Source organism: Prosopis cineraria, unplaced genomic scaffold (assembly GCF_029017545.1).
Source record: "Prosopis cineraria cultivar Desert tree isolate PC_DT_omini unplaced genomic scaffold, ASM2901754v1 PC6, whole genome shotgun sequence".
In the NCBI taxonomy this organism is placed as follows: Eukaryota; Viridiplantae; Streptophyta; class Magnoliopsida; order Fabales; family Fabaceae; genus Prosopis; species Prosopis cineraria.
Window position 1 is genome coordinate 7,110,017 of NW_026555337.1, and position 24,086 is coordinate 7,134,102.

Consider the following 24,086-nt stretch of genomic DNA (forward strand, 5'->3'; position numbering starts at 1 on the left):
GGTGATCTTTATGCTATAAGAGTAGCAACAATAGGCAAGTCAAGTACAACATTAAATTATTATTTTTCTACTTTAGTGAAAATGTATTAAGCTAATTACTCTTCTGAAAATAAAATAATTTCTTACTTTATAAATAAAAGTTATTAAACAGATAGATATAAGAAATTACATTAATATAATTAATATATTATAAAGAAAGATATCGTTATGTTTACTCCATGTCATTAAAATTATCAACATAAAAAAACTTTAGTTTTAAATAAGAATTGCAAATATTGAAATTATAATTGATATAATTAATATAAGTTTAAATTATATTAATATAATTAATATATTTAAAATAAAAATAATATATATAATATTTGGGATGGGGCGGGACATCCCGATGGTAATCCTGTGTCCTGTTCGGTCTCAAATTTTTTTTTATCCTGTCTCGTAAAGCCTCGTCCCAATTATTTTCGGGTCAAGACAAGACCTGTCTCGATATGATTAGGACGAAATCAGGTCAATTGAGATGGGTTCAAGTCGAACGCTCCTAATTTTTTATATTCTCTTTTGTTTTTCAGAACAAAAATAAGAGAACACCTAAAAGATATTTTTATTTTTTCTATTCTCTAAAATAATATTTAATTTTTTGTTCTCCAAAACACTTTCTAAAAACATATTACCAAACAATTTTTTTATTTTTTATTTTGAAAAAAAAAATTGTTCACAAATATGTTACCAAATAAGCCCATAATGACTCTAAATATTTTCTCTTCCTCTTTTAAAAAATTACAATTGCCCCCATCTTTCAAAACAAAAAATTCATTCATTCCCTTAAAAAGTTTGACTCATCCTCGTCAAAAGTTTGTTTAACTAAAATATTATATATATATATATATATATATTGTTATAATATTAAACTTTAATAGTTTAAGAATAGAGAAAGTAGTCATTTCAAAAATAAAATTTTAAATTGTTTCCCTACTCTATAACAGAAATAAATAAATTAAAATTAATAAAAATAAAACTCACATGCCTGGCTATTTAGTATTTAATTTCAGTAAATGTTTTCCTCTAATATAATTTTATAAATATTTGGAATTATTTTTAGAAAAATGATTAATATTTAACTTGAGTAAATATTTTGCCAGGGCGGTCGCTGGTTGGAAATTAATTACGAAAAAAAACATTGGATCAAGTCAATAAAGTTTAACAGTTTAACATTTTTAAATGAAGAAAATAAAGGTTAATGAATATTTTAAACTTTAAATTATTACGCGAATAATATTTTAGATTTTAAATTTCTTTAAATATGTAAAAACTCTCCTCAATTTTTAAATTTTAAATGCCTAAAACATTGCTGTTAAATCAAAAAAAATGATAGTTACTCTTATATTTGTGGAGTCCAGTCAAATGTTAATATAATACTCATTTTAACTCTTAAAAATAACAGCCATCTTCTTTAACTTGACAATAAAATTTTAGATGTTTGAAATTTAAAAATTACAAAGAGTTTTTATATATATTTCAAAAGCTTAATATTTTGGATGCTATTTGCACAATTTATCATGACACGATGTGTAACGCTGAGATTCGTAGTCCCAGGTTCCGCCAAATTTCTCTTCGCTTTAGGGTGCGTTTGGTAAACTTACTTTTCACATTCCAAATGTGAATTTTAACTTTTGAGATGTGGGATGTTGTTTGGAATATATTTTTGAGATAAAATGTGCTTTTTAAAAGGGCTTTTAAATGGGTATGAAACTGAAAAAATAAAAAGCAACTTTTGGGAGCTTTTCAAACGCAGATGAGAAATATTGAGCATTAATGATTGGTACCTAATATTGCAAAAGACCATGATGCCCTCATCTTCTCCTTCTTCACGTGCACCGACAGTGGCCTCACTTTCATTCTGCATATTCTCTCGCTCGCTCGTCCCTTTCTCACTGGTCTCTCGTCCGTCGCTCTGTCGCTGCTCCTCCTTCTCTCCTCCGTCTCTCCTCCGCCATCTAGTCACAGATCCCGAGCTCCTTATCTCCAGCGTCTAGGCACCAGCGGCGGCCCTCTCATAAGTTGCCTCTACTTCCTCCACAGCGGCAAACGCGTCTGGCTCTCCAGCTGGCTCAAAACCGGCGGATTCCTTGTCTGCCTCCTTCCCCTATTCATCTCTTTCATTCGCAGCCGCCTCTCCCGACAAGCCAAGCCCTTCATCTTCATCGACACGAGCTTGTTCCTTTCAGCCTTCGTCATCAGTGTTCTGTCTAGCCTCGATGATTACCTCTATGCTTGTAGCTCAGCTCGCCTCCCCATCTCCACGTCTGCTCTAATCATCGCCACCCAGCTAGCTTTCACCGCCGCCTTTGCCTTCCTTCTCGTCAGGAAAAAGTTCACCCTTTTCTCCATAAATGCTGTCGTCTTGCTCATTACTGGAGCTGGTATGCTGGCTCTTCATTCATCTGGAGATCGCCCCTGAGGCGAGTCCACCAAGCAATACGTGCTGGGGTTCGTGTTAACGTCGGCGGCGGCGGCCTTGTATGGTTTTTTATTGCCTTTGATAGAGCTTATGTACGGCAAGAGCAAGCAAAGAGTGACTATTGCTAATATATTAAATTTCATAACATAATTTTTTTCAAAATTAAATTTTATATTTTTTCTTATTGTTTAACATTTTAAATTTTATGTTATTTTAAATTTGTTTCACATTTTTAAACATTGCTAATATATTATATTTATATAATAAAAATTATAAATTATCATAAATTAATGTCCTTTTTGGTCATTTTATATTAAAAAGTACATTTTAAAAGAATAAATTTTTATTAATCCAAACAACTTTCAGTTTGTCAAACTGACTTTTGAAAAAAAATATCCAAACAAAAATTTCATTACAACAACTGACTTTCACTCAACTGATTTTTGTCAAATAAACTTTCATCAAACTGACTTTTGACAAACTGAAAACCAAACACACACTTAGTCATACTCAATCCAATCCATTCGCTCCAATTTTTTTGATCTTAAAAAAAATACTAATAAAATAAATTAAATATAATTTAAAATCTTAATTTCTTAAAAAATATAAAATATTTTAAAATATTTTTCAGTAATGAACCACTATTATGAAAATATTTAAATAAAATAATAGGATAATATGTAAGACATGAATGTGTGTCCCCAGGAGAGGGCCTGAAGCCAAGTTATAAGCCGAGGACTAAATACTTTTTTTATTTATTTATTGTGCTTTTTTTTTATTCTCAGATCAGTGTTTTTTAAAGTTCAATTTATTGTGGCATGTAAAAGGATAAATACTTCCATTTTTAATCTATATTTTTAACTATGTACGCAACTTCTCATACGTACTCATTTATTGTGTGCTCTAAATTTTACAACATACTCCCTCTATTTAAAAATATAAAATATTTTTAATCTTTTGATGTGTAATCATTATTATTTTAAAAATATCTCTATTAATAATGACTTTATATTTACTGTAGGATGTTTAATAGGGGTAAATATAAAAAGATAGGATTAATTAAAAAATAAATAACTAATTATTGAGAGATAAGATTCGATTAAAAATATTTTATATTTTTTAAGGAAAGAAGTATGTTATATATATGCAAAAATCATTTTTTTTCCCTTTAATGACACGTGCTTATTAATGCTATTGCCTCCTAGCCAAAGTTGACGGGTATGTTTATTGTTTAGCATTGGACAACAGAGTCGGTCCAAAAAAGAAACCATGGAAATCAACGCCTGCTGTAGCTAGCATATAAGATAAGATCCTCTAACGTAATCACTTTTGTCCATGCCTCAAAACAGATAAACAAACACAACGATAAAAGTAACGGCATCATTCGATAACCTATGAAGTAGCTATAAATATTCCACAATCCATATCGCCGTCAAACTTGACAACAACAAATTAAAATATAAAGTTAAGGTTTAAATTTATTCATATATTTATTTTTTAAAAACATTGAGCACTATATATTTTTAAATGAAATAATTTTATTTTTAAATTATTTTTTAAAAGAAATTTTTTTTTGTTAATTAACTATTAATTTTTTCATTTTCTGTTGATGTGGCATGTGCCTTAAACTCACGTATAGTGACATTCAATGGCAAACACAAGATCCTGAATGGGGGCATAAATTATATAAAATGTAAAAATAATTAAGAAAAAAAATTTAATATATAGAATAAATATTTACATACTTTACAAGTTTTCTCTATGTGGCTTCATGTTTTGAAACTGTTGAATGATCAGCTTATTATCAATACTATTAAATTATAGGTTTTTCATTCGATTATGCAACCGATTTTTCACAAGCTTAACAAAAAAAAACTCTTTTTACAATTATTGTGACAACAGGCAATATCATTGCTACCTTTAATTATTTTCTCACACTTAACCTCATTCTCACACCATTCACTCTGTTTCTTGTCTCAAATTCTATTTTCTAGCAAAGAGTCTCTCTATCTTCCTGTCTTTTAGTCTTATTTTAGTTTTTGTATGTTTTAAAATTTCAGATTTTATTTTTATTAAGGTTATTTATTATTTAGTTTGACTTTAGATTTGTAAAATATTAAAAATAAAAATAAAAATAAAAATTATATTCCTATAAAAGTAATCTAAATTTAAATATAATAAATTAAAAATTAAAAATTATTAGGCTTAAGTGAAATATGAAAGACCTAAATATTTTTGAACTGAAATACATTTTAGTTTGGGTTTAATGGGTTTAAAATCATAGGAACAATGGGGGTAAATTTTTAAAACCCCTACCTCTCTTTGTAATTTTCCCAACAATTGCCCCCCTCAACAATATGTAGGTCCGTCACTGGTGACATGACTATATCTTTTGGTATTAATTTATCCTTAAATTATTTTTTTGTAAGCATTAAACACCTTAAAGTATTTTTCTCGGAGCGCTATGCATCCTGAAGTCTTGTTAAAATAAAATTTAATAAATATTATTAAAATATTAAGTATTTTAATATTTAATGTTTTAAATATTACTATTTGAAACATTACACTACCTGATTTAATAATAATATTTAAATTATTAAATATTAAAATACTTAATACTTTAACAATATTTATTTAATTTTATTTTAAAAGGTCCAACTCTCCAAGAAAAAAATTTTAAAGTGCTTAACGCTCCTAAAAAAAAGAATTCAGAGGTAAATTAACATAAAAGGACATGCTACATCTTACATATTACTATGCATGGGCTCCACGTACATGCCAAATCAGCTGAAAACGGAAAAATTAACGGCTGATTAATGAAAGAGAGTTTTTGCTCCTCTGAAAAATAGTTCAAGAGTAAAATTATCCCACATAAGAATATAAAATGTCCAGTACTCTTAAAAAATAAATACAAGAGCAAATTTAAACCTTAACTTAAAAATATATAAAGCTACGTCACGGTTCAATGGGTATGGGATCCAGAAGGAGTTGGTCTACATAATGTTTGAGGGACTCGCCATTAGTGAATCTGTCTCGCAGGTTTTCATAGGCAACTTCAGACACTCGAGCAAAATTGACAGCAATATCAAGCACAGATTTTGGGACGTCATGTGGATTATTCAAACACTCTTCATTAATATCCTTCCAGCAATTTCTGACGTCATTGCTGAGAATTTTATAAGCCTCTTCTTCTGAAACTCCAAACTGCTTCATGCAACACTCCACTCCTGAAGCAACATGCTCTCTCTCCTGCTCAAACTACACACACACACACATTATATATCCATGCAAAACCATAAAACTTCTCGCATCGTCTCTACCAATTAATATAATAATACTCTAAAATGTAAGGATATATAGAACCAACAGTTTCGTTTTCTTGTTTCATTAGAAACATCAAAATTGATTATATTTAGGTTACGTTGAATTCATGTGCATGCAAGGTGTCTTAAGCTGTACCTTATGAGAGGCCATATCATCCATGAGTCTGCCGATAATTGAGCTAGCCCTAACAATTGTCAGATCGGTGGCAATCCATTCAAGAACCTCTTTCGTTGCAAGGTTTCCAAGGACCAGGAATGAAGTTATCTGAAGTGGGTAAGTAGAAGACACAACTCCGTTATCCTTGTACTCCTCATATCTTGGAATGTAGCCTTCATAGCACCATCTTGCTTCCATCAAGTACGCCTTAGCCAAGTTGAAAAACTACAAACAGAATATATGTAAGTAGCAAAGTTAAACTCGAATGAAGTATCATTTGAAATTATAAGTTATATTATAAAGTATCGCCTTTACAGCTTGTTTCACATGCGGCATCACAAGATTTGACGTTCCTTGTTTTGCAGTCACCGTCTCCATTTCATTGCACACCTCCACTACTGCTTCAAACACCACTTTCATGCACTCTGGAAGAGATTTAATAGGACTTACGTCCCATCTGGATAATCAGATAAAACGAGGAATTAATTTAAGTCGTAAAATTCGTGATTTCAGTGACAGGATTGGTAATATAATGGCCCCAGCTACGTATAATCTGTGATTAAACATTAAACCTGTGAATGGCCTCGGTGAAGAGCTCGAGTTCTTCAAGGGTGCCATAGGCGTCATAGGTATCATCAAGAAGACAGATAATAGCAACCATTTTGCCGGTTATCATTCTTGCAGTGCTGAATTGAGGCTCATAGGACATGGCTAATGGCCAAAAGAAGGACTCCACCAACCTATCTCTAGCATAAGGCACCTTTCTTGTCAACTCTGATTCTTTCCACCACCTGTGTAATTCAAATAAAAAAGAGCTTTTACTGTTAATTATATTTATCCTGTGGGTCGACATTAATATACTATTTAAGATTATAGCGCTTCTCACTTGGTGATATTGCCAAGTTCTTTCTGATGCAGTTTCTGCAGCATATTGAAATCTAACTTTGCAAAGTTGAGCAGCATTAAGTAATTTTGGGAAGGATCTTGCTGCTGGTAGACTAAAGACATGTAATGCCTTGCTTCTATCCTACTCAATCTCTTGTGAAGAGGCTGACTTAAGCGGTGGCTGTCTTGTGCATTGAGACAAGGGCTCAGTTGGGTGTCATCAGTCAAGGATTTAAGGCGAGTGTAAGTGAAATGAAGAGCTTCATCAAGTATGTTTTCTCCGTGAACCTCTAATTGTGCAGCTTCATACAAGGCTAACATTCCTCTCACATCCTTGCTAACATTTTCGTTGTTAAACTCGCCCTTGTCGTCTTTGAATCTCTCAAATACATCTGTTTCATATACACACGAATTAGTGTAAGCTCTTGAGAAGAGAAAAGCTCTTGATCTGATATTAGACAAGGCAAAATAATATTGACGAGCGAATTAAATTTGAATAACATATACCAGATGATGAAATGGGATATCCATGTTGCCTCAGCAATCGAAAGAGTAAAGCAAGAGAGTGAAGATTATCATCCCCATCCCGATGCGTGATAAGGCTGTTATTTCTGGTATAAATGCTGTGAAGCTTTGCCAATGCGTCTTCAATTTCATGTTCGAAATGGTAAGAGACTCCCAAACGTTGGACCAAGTCAATGAAGTTTAGCATTTGTAGACGACTCTGATGGTTGGAAGATATGAACATCTTTATTTTCTCTTTATTCACTTTATGTTCCACCTTGTCATCAACTTCCTGAAAAATCAAATCACAAACACACATGTAATCCTCACACGCCACAATCTGGTTTAATTCAATGAACACTGAACAGACAGTAATTAATTAATTTTAAGACATGTTCAATTCCAAAAAAAAAAAACAAAATAAATAAATAAACTAGCCAGGTATTCGATCATTAGGTTGCATATGCATATAATGGTGTGTGTATGTGTATATTAAATACCACAGATTTTGAAGCAAATTGAAGAAACTCGTTTCCCCAGATGGTAGGAGCATAGTTGACACATCTTCTCGTGTTGTCATGATGAGATGCCGCAACAGACATGGCTTCGTATTTTGAAATGTGGCTTTGATAGAAATTAAGAGCTTGATATGTATTCAATTCATTTATATAGAGGATTTCATTCATTGAATCCACTTTCGGACTTTCCTTTGGGGTTAGGTAAGCGTGAGTATTAGACCGCTGTACATACAAAAGAAGTCGTTTCTATTTTTTCATTGAAACTTTGTTTTTATTTGTTTATAGGATGAGATATTTGAGTAGTTTTTAATATATTTTAATAACGAATATATAGAGAGAGAGAGAGATTAAAAATTTTCGCAAGATAATGTGAAAGCAATGATAAATGTAAGCGTATTAACTTAATAACTAAAGATGATTTGATGTTCCATTGCGCGCGCGCGCGCGCGTGTGCGGGTTAACGATTCAATTTCATAAGCAGCTCATTATATCAACCCATGGCTAAAGGAAAGAAAAATTGGACCGTTCAAGTTGTACGTTGTTGCATTATTAGACGTTTTTCTTAGTGGGCCAATCAACACATGTAATATCTATCAATATTTTATCATTTTCATTCAATATATATATATATATATATATTTATTTTATAATTCAAAGAAAACATGTCTTTGCATTTTGTTAGGATTTGGTATAAATCTTTATACTTTTTTTTGGTATTTCAAATCTCTACACTTTTTTTCATCTGCAGTATTCATCCTTTCATTTTCAGAGAAATGTTAACATAGTAGAAATAGTGTTAATAATACTAACATGTCAATTAAAACTATTAAATTTGTGCTTATGTGTCAAAATGATGTTAACATGATTTTTAATAAGTAAACATTTAAAAAAAAAGATTACATCAAATGAAATAAAAAAGTTGACCTAGACTTTTTTGTACCTTAGAAAATGAAGAACCAAGTCTTTTTTTCAATTTGTGTATTTTGCTGATCGTTTAAAAATTTAGATAAGCTTTTTATTTCATTTGGCGTAAACTTTTTTTTGTTTAATTTTGCTTATTAAAAAATTTATGTCAGCATCAACTTGGCACATAGGTACAAAATTAATGGCATTAATTGACATGTATCAGCATTATTAGTACCATTTGTTCCATGTTAATGTCTTTATTAAAAATATAAAAACTTATAACATCAAAAAAAAAATAGAAATATATATTAAAATTCGAGCAAAATACAGGGATTGTTTTTTCAATAACTCATAGTAGATAATTTTATTTAAGAACTGTGAATACTAAATATTATTGAAATTCTATAAAAAAGCACGAGGTTCGTGGACAAAATTTTTGAGTAGACAAGGATGACTTCATGGTACGAGCCGTTGTCATCGCCGCCAAGCTTTGCTAATCCCTCGGCGTTGCTGCGTTGACTTGACCATGCAAAATATTTCTGACCTAATTTTCAATTTTCTTACCTAAGAAATTAAATCATAAATAATTGAATCTTCGAACAATTTGGAATTATTTTCGTGTATCTTTCTTGAAGATAGAAGATAGACCATTTATAAACAAAAAAAGATGGAGGATATTTACCATATGAATTTATCATGTAGGTACGTGAAATACTTTATAACTATCTTTCAGCTAGTCTAACTTTCCTCGTCATTTAGTCTAAAATGCAATTTTTTTTATTATAAGAAACAAAGATACAAGAAAAGAAACCTAATTAAGAGAAACAAGATCAACAAATCTGGAAGACTAAGCACTTAGAAAAGACCTATTCCAAGCATCTAAAGCTGAAGAAGGTAAAAGTTCAAAGAAAACATTACTAAAATAATACAGAAGATTATTAATATCATGAGCCATAATTTTTAGAGCAGCATCCTTGTCAGCAGATTGTATGAAAAATTTAGTTTGTCTTTTCTTAATAAAAACCATTGTAATATTAGAGAATCCAGGAGCTCCAAATTCTCCCAAGTCAGTGATCCATTTAATGTAGTTCTTGATAGTCTCCATAAGACATATTATTTGCAACTTCAGCAGGTTGTCATCTCTTCGCTTAATGACCAATTGAAAATCATGAAAGATTATAACTTGAGCATAGCAAGATATCTGTCTGGTTCTACTCTTAATTCTCTGGATGCCTACAAACAAAAACCATCCTTTTCTGGCTTTTGCATGTGATATTTCTCATTCCTTCTTCGTTTCTTGAACTGCATTAGAATGAGATATCTGCATTGAAAAGGCCAACTCACAAGTTGATAACAGCCATCGAATTTTATGGATTATCTGTGTAGGATTACAGCTTTTTGTTCTGGTGTTTCATCAGATTTCTACTATCCCAGAAAACTGCAAAGTTATAAAAATCATCTTGACCACCTGAATCCAGTCTTTGCAAGAAATCGCTTTATGACACCAGTATAAAATGAACTCTGTGCAGTCATGAATCACATCAGTTCTAAGAGCAAGATCAAGACCAAACCAAATAGCCCGAGCACAATGACAATGGAGAAAAACATGATTAAGAGACTCCCCTTCTTCATTGCAGAAAGAACAAATTCCAGAGCTGTTGATAGGATGTTCCATCAAGATATCTGAAGTAGGCAAAGCATGGTTTAGAATTTTCCAGCCCAGAAGAATAGTTCTCTGAGGAAGCTGCAATTTCCATATAAAATTCCAAACCAAATAGCTATGGTTGATATCCCCAGAAGCATCATTGATCATTTGAAATCCTTTTTTGACTTTGTATTCTCCGGAGGTACTGCCTATCCAAATTAATCGATCTTCCTCATCAAAAATGGAAAAAGGAGTAAAAAGGATCTCCCGTGCATGCTGTGGGTTATGGCAAGAATTAATAAGCTGCACATTCCGATTACAACTATCATGCAACCTAAGGTCTGACACCTTCAAGTTTAAGCATTTTTTGTCTTCATGAATCGGGAACCACTTAATATGATCAAAGGGAATGGACTTCCCTAAGCCAACCTGCCATTTCAGGTTGCTAGACACGACAGGAGAAGCTTTGACCACATCCTTCATCATCCAAGAGAAAGTCGGTTTAAGTTCTTTTTCCCCTTTTATCAGAGTTTCTAAATATTTCCTTCTGAGGGTTAAACCAATCAGAGAAGAATCATTTGCTGATATTATCCTCTATGATTGTTTAGCAAGAAGTGCCAAGTTGAAATTATAAAAAGATCTAAATCTCAAGCCTCCCTCCTTCTTGTTCTTGCAAAGTTTTTTCCAGGCTTTCAAATGTAGCTTTCTTTTATCATTTTCAGCAACACCCCAGAAAAAATCAGCACATTTTGGATCAAGCTTACCCGCAATTTTCTTTGTTAGAAGAAAGCAAGACAATTGATAAATGCATGTAGAAGACACAACTGATTTGATTAAGGTCATTCTACCAGCTTGGGATAACAGCTGAGACTTCCATAAACTAAGTTTTCGGTCAAAAGCATTGATAGGAAAATGATATATAGAATTCTTCCCAGAGGCAGCATCAACAAGTATTCCCAAGTATTTCTCAATACTATCTGAACATCTCACTCCCAGAGCATCTATAATTTCCTCTTTTAGCGTAGGGGGAGTATTTGGACTCAATATAAGCTCGAATTTTGAAAAATTTATTTCCTAGCCTGAATGATGATAGAAAATATTCAGAACCTCCTTAACAACTTGAGTGTTACTTTTATTTCCTTGAAAGAAGAGTATTGTGTCATCTGCATATGCCAAATGTGACACTGGATCTGCCTTTCTAGAAATCTTGATGCCCTTCCAAGAACCAATTCTTTCCTTCTCCACTATCATACAAGACAGAACATTTGAACATAATATGAACAAGTAGGGAGATAATGGATCACCCTGCCTTATTCCTCTGAAAGGCTTGAAGCTTGCTGTCAAACTCCCATTCACCAAGATCTAATAAGAGACTATAGATAAGCATTGAGAAATCATCATAATCCAATCACAAGGAAAGTTCATGATAAGCATAATTTGTTGTAGGAAATTCCAATCAACTCTATCAAATGCTTTGAAAAAATCAATTTTGAGTGCAACCCAGCAAGTTTGAGTTCTCCTTATTTTCTTCAAATAGTGAATGATTTCGACTGTCAAGAGGATGTTATCTGAGATGAGCCTCCCTTTGATAAATGCACTTTGATGTAGAAGAATCAAATCCGGGAGAATAAGCCTTAATCTGTTAGCAAGTACTAGTCTAAAATGCATTAATACAAGGAGGTCATTGCAATCATGTTTAATGAATTCATCCAAATGAGGATTTGAACTTTGATTTGTCACATTATGAGAGATTAGTTCCCTCCACCAATCCTTTTAATACATCTGCCTTTTTATAGTTTGCTTAAAACTTACAATTATATAAAATTTTCATTTATTTTGAAACTTATATTTTAATCTAATGTTTAACGTTGTTAAAAATGTTCCGATGAAACTTGAAAAATACTATTCGATTAATTGAAATTGATGTTAAAAATGCTGCAAACGATTAGCTCGCCCCAATAATCAAATTGTCTACTCCCTTCTTCCTTTCCTCTCTCTTCAATTTTAAAAATCATAAATAATTAAGCATAATAATATTTCAATAAATATTTTAAAAATATATTAAAATTAAAAAATTAAAGTAAATAAAATATAAATTATAGTGAACAATTTATTTCTCATATATTAAATTCTTAATTCAGTCACCTGAGGCCAGCCTAAGTGACAAAGGCAAGGTGGAACGAGATATCCTAATCATTATAAAGTTTCTGTTTACGTGTTTTAAAAGATTTTTCTAGCATGTATTAAAAAAAAAAAAAAGATTTTTAGCCCAAATGTGCTTAAGGCTAGAAAAATTAATAATCTTGATTTTGTGAAAGATTGCGTTGGTTTTAAAAAATAAGAAACATTTTTATAATTAAATAAACTATAAAATAGAGGCCAGTATATTTTACTCCAAATAATTAAAACATGGCAAATTTGCAAAAACCTCACAGGTGTTCAGTGAGGAGACATTGAAAGGGGCCGACGAAAAGCCCACCAGCTCCAAAGTCCAAACCCAATCCGATGGACATCTCTCTCTTCTTTTGTCCACATCTAACCCTGGACGGCACACACTTCAACGAAAATCCAAGTCTACAATACCATCTACAATCTATTGCCTTCATTCTCGCATTCAGTAGTGTTATGAGAAGATACCCAAACCCAAATTTTAATTTATCCAAGAATTACTAGTTAGAAAATTGAGTTTCAGCCTCAAGCCTGTAATTTAAGCCTGATGAACAAGAAGCCACGTACTAGACTACGGTGCTTGTGAAGAGATGTTGAGATGGGCCAATGAAATATGCAATCCGAAATTCCTATGCACTTCACAACAAAGGATCTGTCCATTGCCCCAAAAAACAGTCTAGCACTCCTTAGGTTGGACGTTGGAGCAGAAGGCCATTTAATTTGATATCAGATTATCTTATGGCCTAAAAATTCTCCTTTTCTTTTAGGCAATAAAGTTTTTCCACCGCAAAAGCCGAACTTGGTTTGCAGACGGAAAGTTGGGAAGCTGGGCTTGCCATAGTCATGAAGAATATAAGAATGCAATAGGCCAAGAATTTCTAATTTTCACTTATTTATGCAGTATGAAAACATCAGCTCCAAATACAAACACATGCACCTAATCTTTGTATACAAAAATCGGAGTATTTCAGTATAAGAACATAAAAACTTTTTATGAACCTATCTAACAAAAAGAGAGAAATAAATCGTGTGTAAAGATCCATGGAACTATAAATCAACATAAACCTTAGTTGATCAATGCCATGCTGAGGCTGATATCAGATTTCTACTCTTCCACCCCAACAACATAGCACCATCCTTCTCCACTAGTGTATAATTCTCTGAATAGTATCTCAGCAAGGTTCGAATAACAGAATTCACATAGGTGCTCATCGGGTATTGCCGAAAACCTGCCATTGTCAACCTAGACTTCCACTTGCCAAACAGTTCATGTCGTTCTACCCTTTCCTTCCCTCACAGGCAATAACATTCACAACATCCCTGGCCAAACAATGTTGCTCCACGTTAATCCTTTCCTTGCTGTCTCTCAAGAGCGTGACATCATAGACTCAAACATTGCCAGGAGTAATCTAGGGTTTCCATGAACCTGTTGAAGAAAGGCGTCGTGTTGGTGTTTGACTCTTGTTCTACCAATGTAACCACCTTGGGAGACAGTGATTTTACCATTCTCAGAAGCCCATCCTTGGGTTATTCACATCAACACTTTCATCAGCTGTGTGATGGAGCTGCAATGGAAAGTTCACAGCCCAAAGCCTCTCCAGCTGGATGTCAAGCATGTCCCTTGTCACGTTAGGACCTAAAATCTGGCAATGCATGAAACTCAACTGGATGCCAAATTTTCTCAGAGATTATGGCCAACCGTTTACCAACTGCCTCAAGCCCATCACCACGAGCATATTAGAAACAGATATCCAATCCCTGTGATCCTAACACAGGGAGGCCCACTGGGTCTGCCGCAAGGGCTTGAAGAAGAGTCACCCATTGAGTTCCCTGGGCAATCTGAAAGTCTATGATGTGAATATGATCCTCATTTTCTGCAAGGCTTCTGCAATGGCTCCATTGGCAGCCATGTAAACGAATTTCAAGTAAGGGCAGATTTCGTACAACATGTGCATATATATAGGAGAGCAAGTCCTGCCTTCCGGCTCTTTGCACCTGAGGGACGATAGATGTTTCTCCGGATGCTTCCTTCCTTGCAACAAGCCCTTCTACCAAATAAGCACCAGCCTTTGGATTGGGTCCCCGGTAATGGACACACAATTCTAGCCCTTTCAATCAACTGACCAAAGTTTTTCTGGTTGTGTTTTCGGAAAGCGCTTTTGCACATGCAATCAGCAACTGTCTCAAATTACTTGGCGGGAAACCTTGCACCAATTCTTCCTCTATTGCTTTGTGACGTTTCTCTACATGTGCAACTTCACCCAACTGCGCTGACTACTAGAAGCAAAAATGGCTGACTTTGAAAATTTTGTAAACTCTGGTCATGACTCCAGGATTGTTTCTATGGCCAGAGGTCATTGGCCTGCTACTAACATTCTCAGTAAGAGGACTATTTGACGTGGAGGCATTATTACCATTGTTAGGGGCCACCAGAGTTGACTCCATTTCTAGCAGAACGTGTCTGATTTTCTGGCTACAATTTGCATCATTTAGAAGAGAGCTCCTCCCATAATATTGATGCGGTCTATCTTGGTGATAATCCATGGATGAGGTTTGAATCGTACCAATTGTGATTGGTTTCCAGAAAAGAGTTCACAAGAAGGGCTCACACCAGAAAGGATCTCACTATAACTGTATTTATTATCCTGGCTGTCGCTCAATGTTGAAAGAGAATCGGAATCAAAGTGATTAGAAAATGAGGAATTAGGTGAGCTTCTAAGTCAATTTTCAAGGATTCAAGCAGCCTGCTGGGTACTGATGAAAAAGCAGGATGTGACGGAAATTAGTTTAGTCCAGTATCAGTCTCACTATAACTGAGAGGCCGCTGTGAGTCCATACTACAAGGATGGCACTAGCCGTTCTGTGAAAGAAGATATCCAAATAGGGCAACTAGCAAAATCAGAAATGCATCAGCCTGGAATTTATGTTGCCAATCGAAACATGAACCAAATGCGTTTGAATGACAGAAGTGAAGCCCAGCTACAACAATAAAGAAGATGCTCTGTAAATGTCCAACATAATCAACGAAGAGTAAAAATGAAATGAGTCATATAAAGTTATAAACACAAAGGCAAACACAAATTCACAACAGAAAGAAAATGAGCAGACACTAGAACATTGTGATTTGGATTGTGACTGACTCCTAGCAGCCAAACAAAACTTCTCAAGAATACAATAAAGTTCATGATACTTTCATGGAAACAATTCACACACCCATCTTTCCCCACGTAATTTGAAAAGTAACAAGGGAAGATATTTTCCTGTGATTATTTCGTTTGGCTATCAAATATTATTATTTTGCTCCAATACCAAAAAAAAAAAATGCAGGCACCGATCGGAAGCATGACAGGAATGAATTTATAAACTACTTTTTCACTACCAAAGATGAGAAATTGTTCGAAACGCAGAAGTCTTGATTCAAAGCACCTAAATCATCAAATCATGCGAAATCATACACACACACACATATATATTATAGACATAGAAAGCACTACTGAAAGAGGCCATATAAGAGAAGCAGAAAATGCATGCCGCCTGGCCGTAATAGAATCAAACAGTTATAGTTCAGAACTGAAATAGGAAACAAATTACTCACAACTACGACACCCCCACAAAACAAGAACAGAGCAGAGCAACATTGTCACACCCCATCGACCCTCGCACGGTTTTGTATTTTACATGAAAGATTTCATGACTCGTGAAAGATAAAGTGACAGGAAGAAACTACCAACCATAGCTATTAAGTGCCCTCATAGCCAGAGGGATTCATACGGGGTTTCAATCAAAGAGAATGAAGCAACATAGATTACCTCAGAAGTAATTCCAAGTTCAACCCCAAAAAGTTGAAAAGCTGGAAGCTCTGCTTGACTTTTCTTTTTCTTTGATTCTGTTCTCTACGTTTGAATGGGGCGAATGTAAGTTCAGGGGGCCTCGGAGGAAGTTGTTTGGGAAATAAAACTCTAGACAGAAGGAATTTGCATTATATAGAGAGAAATGAGAGGGAAGGAACATAAGAGGCCGGAAGGGGTTTTGACGGATGTCTCTGATTTTGACAATAAACGGCGAAAGGAGTTGATGATGGGGTCTTCAATGTACGGAGCGGCGTTACCCATAACGTGGTGGTTAACGGTCAAGACCGCCGACCAAACCACACACGTTTGCGAAGACTTGCAACTTTCCGAGCGGTGAGATTCCTCGTTATCTTTGTGCTCGGCGAATATTCATTGTTTTTGAAACTGTGGGGAAGGCCAATTTGTTCTGATCAATTTTTAATTTAAGAAAAGACTTGGGTTTGAATTGGGTACGGGCCTACTTTCGAATTCACAGAATATCGTAAATCGTCCACCAAATCACTGTCGATGATCTAATTCGAATTTCGAAGCATTTTAAAGAATTGAAGAAAATTGAGTCCATAGTTCATGGGTCACGAATTATTCTTGAATTAACCTAACACAGTTTTAATTTGAATTTTAAGCTTTCGTCCCATGTTTAACTTAATCCTCTATGGCACGGGCAAGTGGCAACATAACTTTAAAGCCTGATATTAAGTCCACTTGTTTGACTTTTTTTAATAGTGTCACAACACTTGTTCATGGTGGAGACTGTGTGATGTGGACAAGCTAGCTCCTAACACTAATCTTTATTTCTCAGCTACTTTATCCAAGTAAATATATTTTCTTATCCATTGTATAAAACTTAAAAAAAAATCACATATATATATATATATATAATCTATACTTAAACATTGACACTTAGAATTAGAGAGAATTTGTGCCACTGCTTAATCAAACGAGAGAGAAGACAAAGTGCCGGCAAAGAAGGGAGGAAAAAGAATGAGGAGTAGAGTAGAGTAAGTTTAACATAATGAAGGAAATATTATTAGTGTGAGTTAAATTTGTAGTTGAAAATCCAGCATTAGGAAGAAGGTTAATCCAAATTGAAATTTGCTCAAAGTGTGAATGAAAGACGAGGGGCTCGACGTGGGAAGCAAGGCCCCACACAGCTCAGCATGTCCATTATGAGTCCAAATTCCAATCATATGCTTTGCATTAAATGATCTTTAAATCAATGTAAAGAGCGGGTTTAAAACATGTAACATCGAGGGGCACAATCTTGCTTTAAATGTTGGAGTGAGTTAAAGCAGGTTATCCTGAAAATATCTGTAAGGCACCATTGATAATAGTGATATCACAAAGCAAGAGTTTGGATTAGAGTTTCACAATGTCAGGAGATAAAATAAAAAAACAATAACATAGCCATAAATCAATTTGATAGTTTTTTTTTTTCATGAATTAGCGAATTACATTTATAAATTATTTTTTTCTGTAATTACAAATCAAGAAATGAAAGTAGCAAATTTTAAGAGCAACCACTAAAGGATTTTATGCTCAGGTGTTGAAATCTTTTATCTTTATTTTAGTTTAATTTAATTTTATCCTCTGACGTCATCCCCTCGTTACTTTTAAAGAGAATAAGGTGGGCTGGCATGTGATGCCTTTGCATTTGGAATCATTATCAAAATTAATCCAAGTAGATGCTGAGTTTAATTTTCAAATAAGCATCTGCTCAAGCAATATACAAAAAGAAATATTATTATGCATCTTCCCAAGAGCAGGACTAATATCGGTCACATATTTAATTTGAATCTTCTAGACAATGCGAATATATATATATATATATATATATATATATATTAGTTTAATTAATTCAAATTCTTTTGTGCGTCACTTTGTCGTGCGTCCTAAGGCGTGCCCAAATCAAAGTGGCTTTCAGTGGCTTTAAAGTGGAAGGTGTTCATTTTTATGCCCAATATGGAGTTTCAATGAAGTTTCCTCATTCACACGACAAATTTATTTTGATCCCGTCTAGCTTTATCACAGTTACAACTATACTGTTTTTGCTCGGCTAACATTGAGCCACCTTATTTTATAATTTATAATTATAATGTAACTTCATTTATAAATTTTGTGTTATATATTATCATTATTCATCCTCTAATATATTCTAATAAGATGTGCCAGGTTTGAACACGGATATTTAAAGTGATAAGAAGCACACTTTAAGTAACCATTAAAACGTGGTACTTGCTATTTAAATCTCTATATTTGCAGTAGTAATAGTCTAGTTATCCACATATTCAGTCAAAAAATTAATAGTTAAGCATTGGAATTATATTTTTAAGTCTCGTGTAACTATATTAAGTTGTTGCGTGGCCAGTTAGTTTGGACATTGCAAGCTAAACATAACATTTTTTAATAAAAGATCATGGAAAAAAACTTAACAAGTAGGTCCATACTTTTCTAATCATATTTACAGCACAGAGATAGAATATTTATCTTAAACGTATTTATAAGGCATTTGATGATGATTATTATATTCATCTTTCATTCTTTTACCCCTATTAAATACTGCAAAGGTTTTTAATATTAGAATATATTATTTTTTAAATTATGTGTATTTAACTGGAATAAAATTGAAAACTTAATGAATCTTTAAGCAAAGTCAATAAGATTTAAAATTTTTCTTGATTTAATAAAAATACAAGAAGTGAGTTATAAATAGGATAGGAAATAATTTATCTCAAAAGCTTTTTGCATTTTTAAGGGTGGGCTACAATCACTTGTATTGGTGGTGAAAGGCTTAATAGGCAAACTAATTCGTACTTGCTTAGCTCTGCTAAAAATATGGTTAAAAATGATTAATCAATTTTTTATGATAATATCTCTTATTTTCTTGATAGAATACTTTAAAGATGATGCTAGTAGGAAAAAACTTATTAATAAATTTGATCTAGATGATTATTAAATATTTTTATCGTGTCTGTTGTATGGTCACTGGTTACAAAGGTAGAATTAATGAAATGGACCACGGCTTCGTAGAACGAACTCTTGATTTGGACAACGTTTTCTATATATGAGTTCTAACAAGCATGAATCTTGATACATATAGATATTGAGAAAACCATGGTCGAAGAAAAGTGTAATTTGATTTTTCCAATAATAATATCACGTGGCAATGCCGACAGGATGAATGAACACGTGTGAAATGAAATAGCGAGATGGGTTCCCATTCGGCTGGTGACTGCTTCGGAAGAGAATGGAAAGCTGTCTAAGCGCCACGTAGCGATTGCAATGGGACCGAGCGGGGCCGTTATCCGGATTCGTTGAATAAGCCGAAGCCGCTAGGAATTTTTTCCTCACATTTGTTCCCTTTTCGATAATCTGGATTTTCACATGTCTTTTATATATAGACTGTGTTTAGTAGATCTGATAATTCCAGCCAAATCCAATGAATCATGCTGAATAAATTGGAAAAATCTTAGACTGTATTTAAGACTTTAGAAAAAAAAAATTTGCTTTGGCCTTGTGTGGGCTGCCGAAGACTATGTTTAGTAAATTCGATAATTCAAATTAAACTCAATGAGTCATTCCAAATGAATTTTAAAAAATCTTAAGCCATATCAAGGAGTTTAGAAAATTTTATTTGCTCTAGACTTATTTGAATCACCTAAATAGGCTTGAAAAAATTCAGGTTGAACTCGAATCAAATTGGTTAAATCCAAATACCTTAATTCCTTTTTATTATTAAAAAATAAAATTAACATTTACCTTAGCTTTCACTTAACACAAATAAACCCTCTAATAGACTCTCAAGTCCCACATTTTGAATTAGCACAAGAGGTTAATTTATATACTTTTATTGTCTCTTTCAATACTTGATCTCATTTTAATAAAAATAGAATAAAAGGTGAATTGTAGTGTTGTATTGCTTGAATGTTGTTTTAAGATAAAACATTAAAATTAGTTTAAAAATAAAATAATATTTAATAATTTGAGTACTTGAGTTTGCTCAAATAAGCACTAAAACCCGCAATGTTATGAGTGGGCCTGGCTATGTAATCTTTTAAACATGTTTGAGTATTTTAAATCAAATTTAAATTGAGCTTGACCTGTTTGAATTACTAGTTTTTATATGTCTTAGCTTGGGCTTTTCATTCTTTGAATATCATTCATCATAATTTATGTTTCTCCATGATTAAAGGAAAGAAAAAAAAAATAAGTTTCAGTCCTTGAATTTTTTTCAATTACCAATTCAATTCTTAAATTTTCATTCAAAATAATGAATTAAATATCTTTCTAATTTTTTTAACTTGGAACAATTTAGTTATCATAGCTATTGACTTCATACAATTTAGCTCATGATTCTTAACTTAATAAATTCAAGGATTGAGTTATATCAAATTAAAATTTAATAATTAAATTCATAGTTGAATGAAAGTTTTAGGGACTAAATTAAAGCTATATCATCCGATTAAAAACATTTTTTCACGGAAAAATCCCAACCATACATCGGTGACATTAATATAACAATATAATAGCGTATTATTTAAAATTCATGAGACTGATATTGACCTCCACAAATATAATTAGTTTATAATTAAAAAGAAAACAGAAGAAATTATAATGTGCGTGGGGGGCAATAAAAGTGCGTTATGGGACGCTCTAAATTCAGATGGTGTTTGGGTGGAAGAAAATTAAAGCACATGAGAGCACATGAGGGAATGAAATATGGAGGAAGAGGTCGTGATGATGAGAAACTGAGAATTCACACATGCTTCCTTTCTTTGATATTTGAGTGTGATGCCAATAATAACAGTGAACGTGTTTGAATCTTTGGATCTAAGTTACACAGAGCTGTACGTGCTCACCAGCACCATGTATATGTATGCCCACATCCTCTTTAATTATACCTATGTATCTATTTCCCTTTTAAGTAATAATAATATAATATACTTTCCTCGCTGATCTAATTTATAAGATAGAGGAAAAGTTTTTTTTTTGTTATATCTATCAAGTATGTTATTGACTTTTTATCATAAGTTTTCCATTTTCTCTTTGTTAAATTCTGGTGAAAAAAAAACGTAAATAATAGAAGTAAAATTGAAAAATTATCATCCTTGTTCACACACACACACACAAAATACACTTGTTGAGTATATATACTCCCTTCCGTTTCTCAGTATGTTACTTAAAAAAAAAAAAAATAATATCACCAACATATCAGATCTCCACCATTCCCCGATGGCTGAGGAGTTAATAAAAATAGGAAGCATTCTAGTTTGCAAGTTTACTTAAAAAGTTATATATATATATATATATATATATATATATAAGAGTTAAAGGGCAAACTTCTCATGAAAATTTTCTGCCAGGTGTAACTAATATCATTAACTTTCAATTAATATAATGTTATTTAGAAAGTTTAAAAAATAATACAATGTCGCAATATAGTAACATTTCACCAATGTTAATAGTTATTTTGAGTGTTAAAAAGGCACTTTTGCCTCAAAAAAAAGTTTGTTCGAGAGGATAATTAGTATTTTAAATATTTTAATTGGTGTAATATTTTTGAGTTATCAATTTTTAAATCAAAAGAATGATCCAACACACTTTGTTTAAACCCAAAATTAAAAGAAAATTTAAGGTTGAATTACATTGAATGCCTCTGAATCAAAATTAAGGCTAGTTTATGTTGCTCATGAGTAGGTGTGAACAAGTATGTATTTAAACTCATGCAAGCCAAGAACTACTTATAAGTAAAATAAGGGCATGCCCACACTTTAAGATAAAGTCCGTGAAATATTTAATGTAGTGTCAATTTTATGTCTAAGTAACCTTGGATAAGATATAACCAAAATTCAGAAATATAAATCATGTTTAACAATAATAATGGGTTGCTATAATTTTTTAATTTGAACATTAATAACCCAAAAACATTGCGTTATTAGAAAATTTAGGACGCCAATTGTTTATTCAGGCAAACTTCTATAGTAAAATTGTTCTATAAACTAAGATCCCATTTGATTACTAGAACAGAATAGATTGAAAAAAATTAAAATAAAAATGAATTAAATCACCCTTTTTCTTATAGTAAATATAATAGAACTCGTTGACATGTACTACAAATATGAAAATCATCACACCCTTTAAAAATTTCAGGAATTATAATTCCCAACTTTATGAATTAAATTACCTTTTTTTTTGTGAATGTACTCATCTATTCCCTTTAATTATCTAATTTTTATTTTTATTTTTTTAATTCATTTTATTTTATTTCTTTTTAATAAATAAACGAGACCTTAATCAGCTTTTTCAACCCACAGTCAGTGCCAATCAAATATTAGTGTAGAGCAAAACTGCATTATTTTAGAAATTTCTGCCATAACATTGTATCAATCAAAAGTTAGTCACACTAGTTACACCTTACGAAAAACTTTCAAAACAAGTTTTTCATTTAACCTCTAATGGTGATAGTAATAGTAATAATAATAAAACTTGATTCCGTATGCCTTCTTGGAGTCTCCGTGTTTCCTGAAAGTGTAATTGAAGACCCTGTGTGGTGATACTTTTTCTGATAGTTTGATGTATAGCTGAATTATTCATGTACTAATAATATACAGTACATATATACCTCATAATATAATAAATAGTTCATTTATAATAAACAAGACGTGCGTGTCACCACCGACTACCATTGCAACAATCGGAGTTGGTGGGTGTCTGATTCAAAATACACCGTCTTCAACCAAAAAGATCTGAGTTCGTCCACAATAAACATAAAAAAATTTAAATATGAAGTGTGGGGTTGTTGAGAGAATTTTTGTATAAATTTAATTTGTTGAATCTTAGTTCATCCCAATTCCCAAGTGGATTATAATGATGAATTGAACATATCTAGATTGGGATTTATATTTTAGAAATTTATTTTTTGACCAGATATTTCAGAGTTTAGAAGTGTAAACAGCTACCAACTACTAAGCACTTAACAAACAATATAGGCAAAATTCATGAGAAGTTTGACAGAAACACCAGATAGACTAATAAATAAATTAAGTCGTTGATTATTCTGAAAGGAAATATTGATATTTGCAAGAAAATTAAATCAGTAATAATAAATAAGATAAGAATAAAGATACAAAATCCCAAAAAAAAAATTGACCTGCTCAATTAAAAATAACGAGATACAGTGTAAACGGAGGTCAAGGATCCAACCCCATAAAAATATCAATGTCAAATTAGCATTTATTTAACATTGACGTTCTCAAATTCTGTACTTCTTCTCTCATATTTTAATATTAAAAATCTTGATTTTACATTAATTTTTTTATAAGGTCCTTACTTGTCATTCTCCCTCTAAACTTTCTCCATGCATAAAAAATATTTTTAAATAATCCAGTAATTTATACGTAGTGAAAATAAATTTTCATCCACTTACTAGAACATTAGAGGAGCAAATAAACAAATACATGACAAAAAATAAATGGCACAAATCAATAAAAGACACCATAAATTATTAATATGGAAAACTACTCAATGCACAAGTATGAGCCATCAAGACCAATAACGAATGATTTTACTGTGATCAAAATAGAGTATAAGAGAGTTTTAATCAGAAGCACAAATAAGTGTGAACAATCAGTTAAAGCATTAAAATAACAAACTTATAAAGGAAAATAAGAAGATGA

The 24,086-nt window shown here is 32.4% G+C and overlaps 2 protein-coding genes and 1 pseudogene across 3 annotated transcripts; 1 reads left to right on the plus strand and 2 right to left on the minus strand.

The window, feature by feature from the left end:
• The first annotated feature begins 1,734 nt into the window (after positions 1-1,734).
• On the plus strand, positions 1,735-2,455 carry LOC129313275 (purine permease 1-like). The gene is made up of 2 exons (XM_054956231.1): positions 1,735-1,738; positions 1,836-2,455. The coding sequence occupies exons 1-2, from the start codon at positions 1,735-1,737 to the stop codon at positions 2,453-2,455; spliced, it is 624 nt and encodes a 207-aa protein (XP_054812206.1).
• Positions 2,456-5,173: 2,718 nt separating this feature from the next.
• Positions 5,174-7,934, minus strand: LOC129312473 (probable terpene synthase 2). 2 transcript variants are annotated; one of them, XM_054955112.1, is made up of 8 exons: positions 7,825-7,934; positions 7,328-7,616; positions 6,822-7,212; positions 6,508-6,726; positions 6,251-6,392; positions 5,915-6,160; positions 5,390-5,713; positions 5,224-5,242 (listed from the first exon to the last, which is right to left on the minus strand). In XM_054955112.1, exons 1-7 carry the CDS (start codon positions 7,924-7,926, stop codon positions 5,411-5,413), a joined length of 1,692 nt encoding a protein of 563 aa, XP_054811087.1. In that variant the 5' UTR covers positions 7,927-7,934; the 3' UTR covers positions 5,224-5,242; positions 5,390-5,410. The 2 variants fall into 2 exon arrangements, with proteins under 2 accessions (XP_054811086.1, XP_054811087.1); XM_054955111.1 differs by having other exon boundaries at positions 5,174-5,713.
• A 5,625-nt stretch (positions 7,935-13,559) lies between these two features.
• On the minus strand, positions 13,560-16,672 carry LOC129312391 (chitin-inducible gibberellin-responsive protein 1-like; annotated as a pseudogene).
• Positions 16,673-24,086: the final 7,414 nt, after the last annotated feature.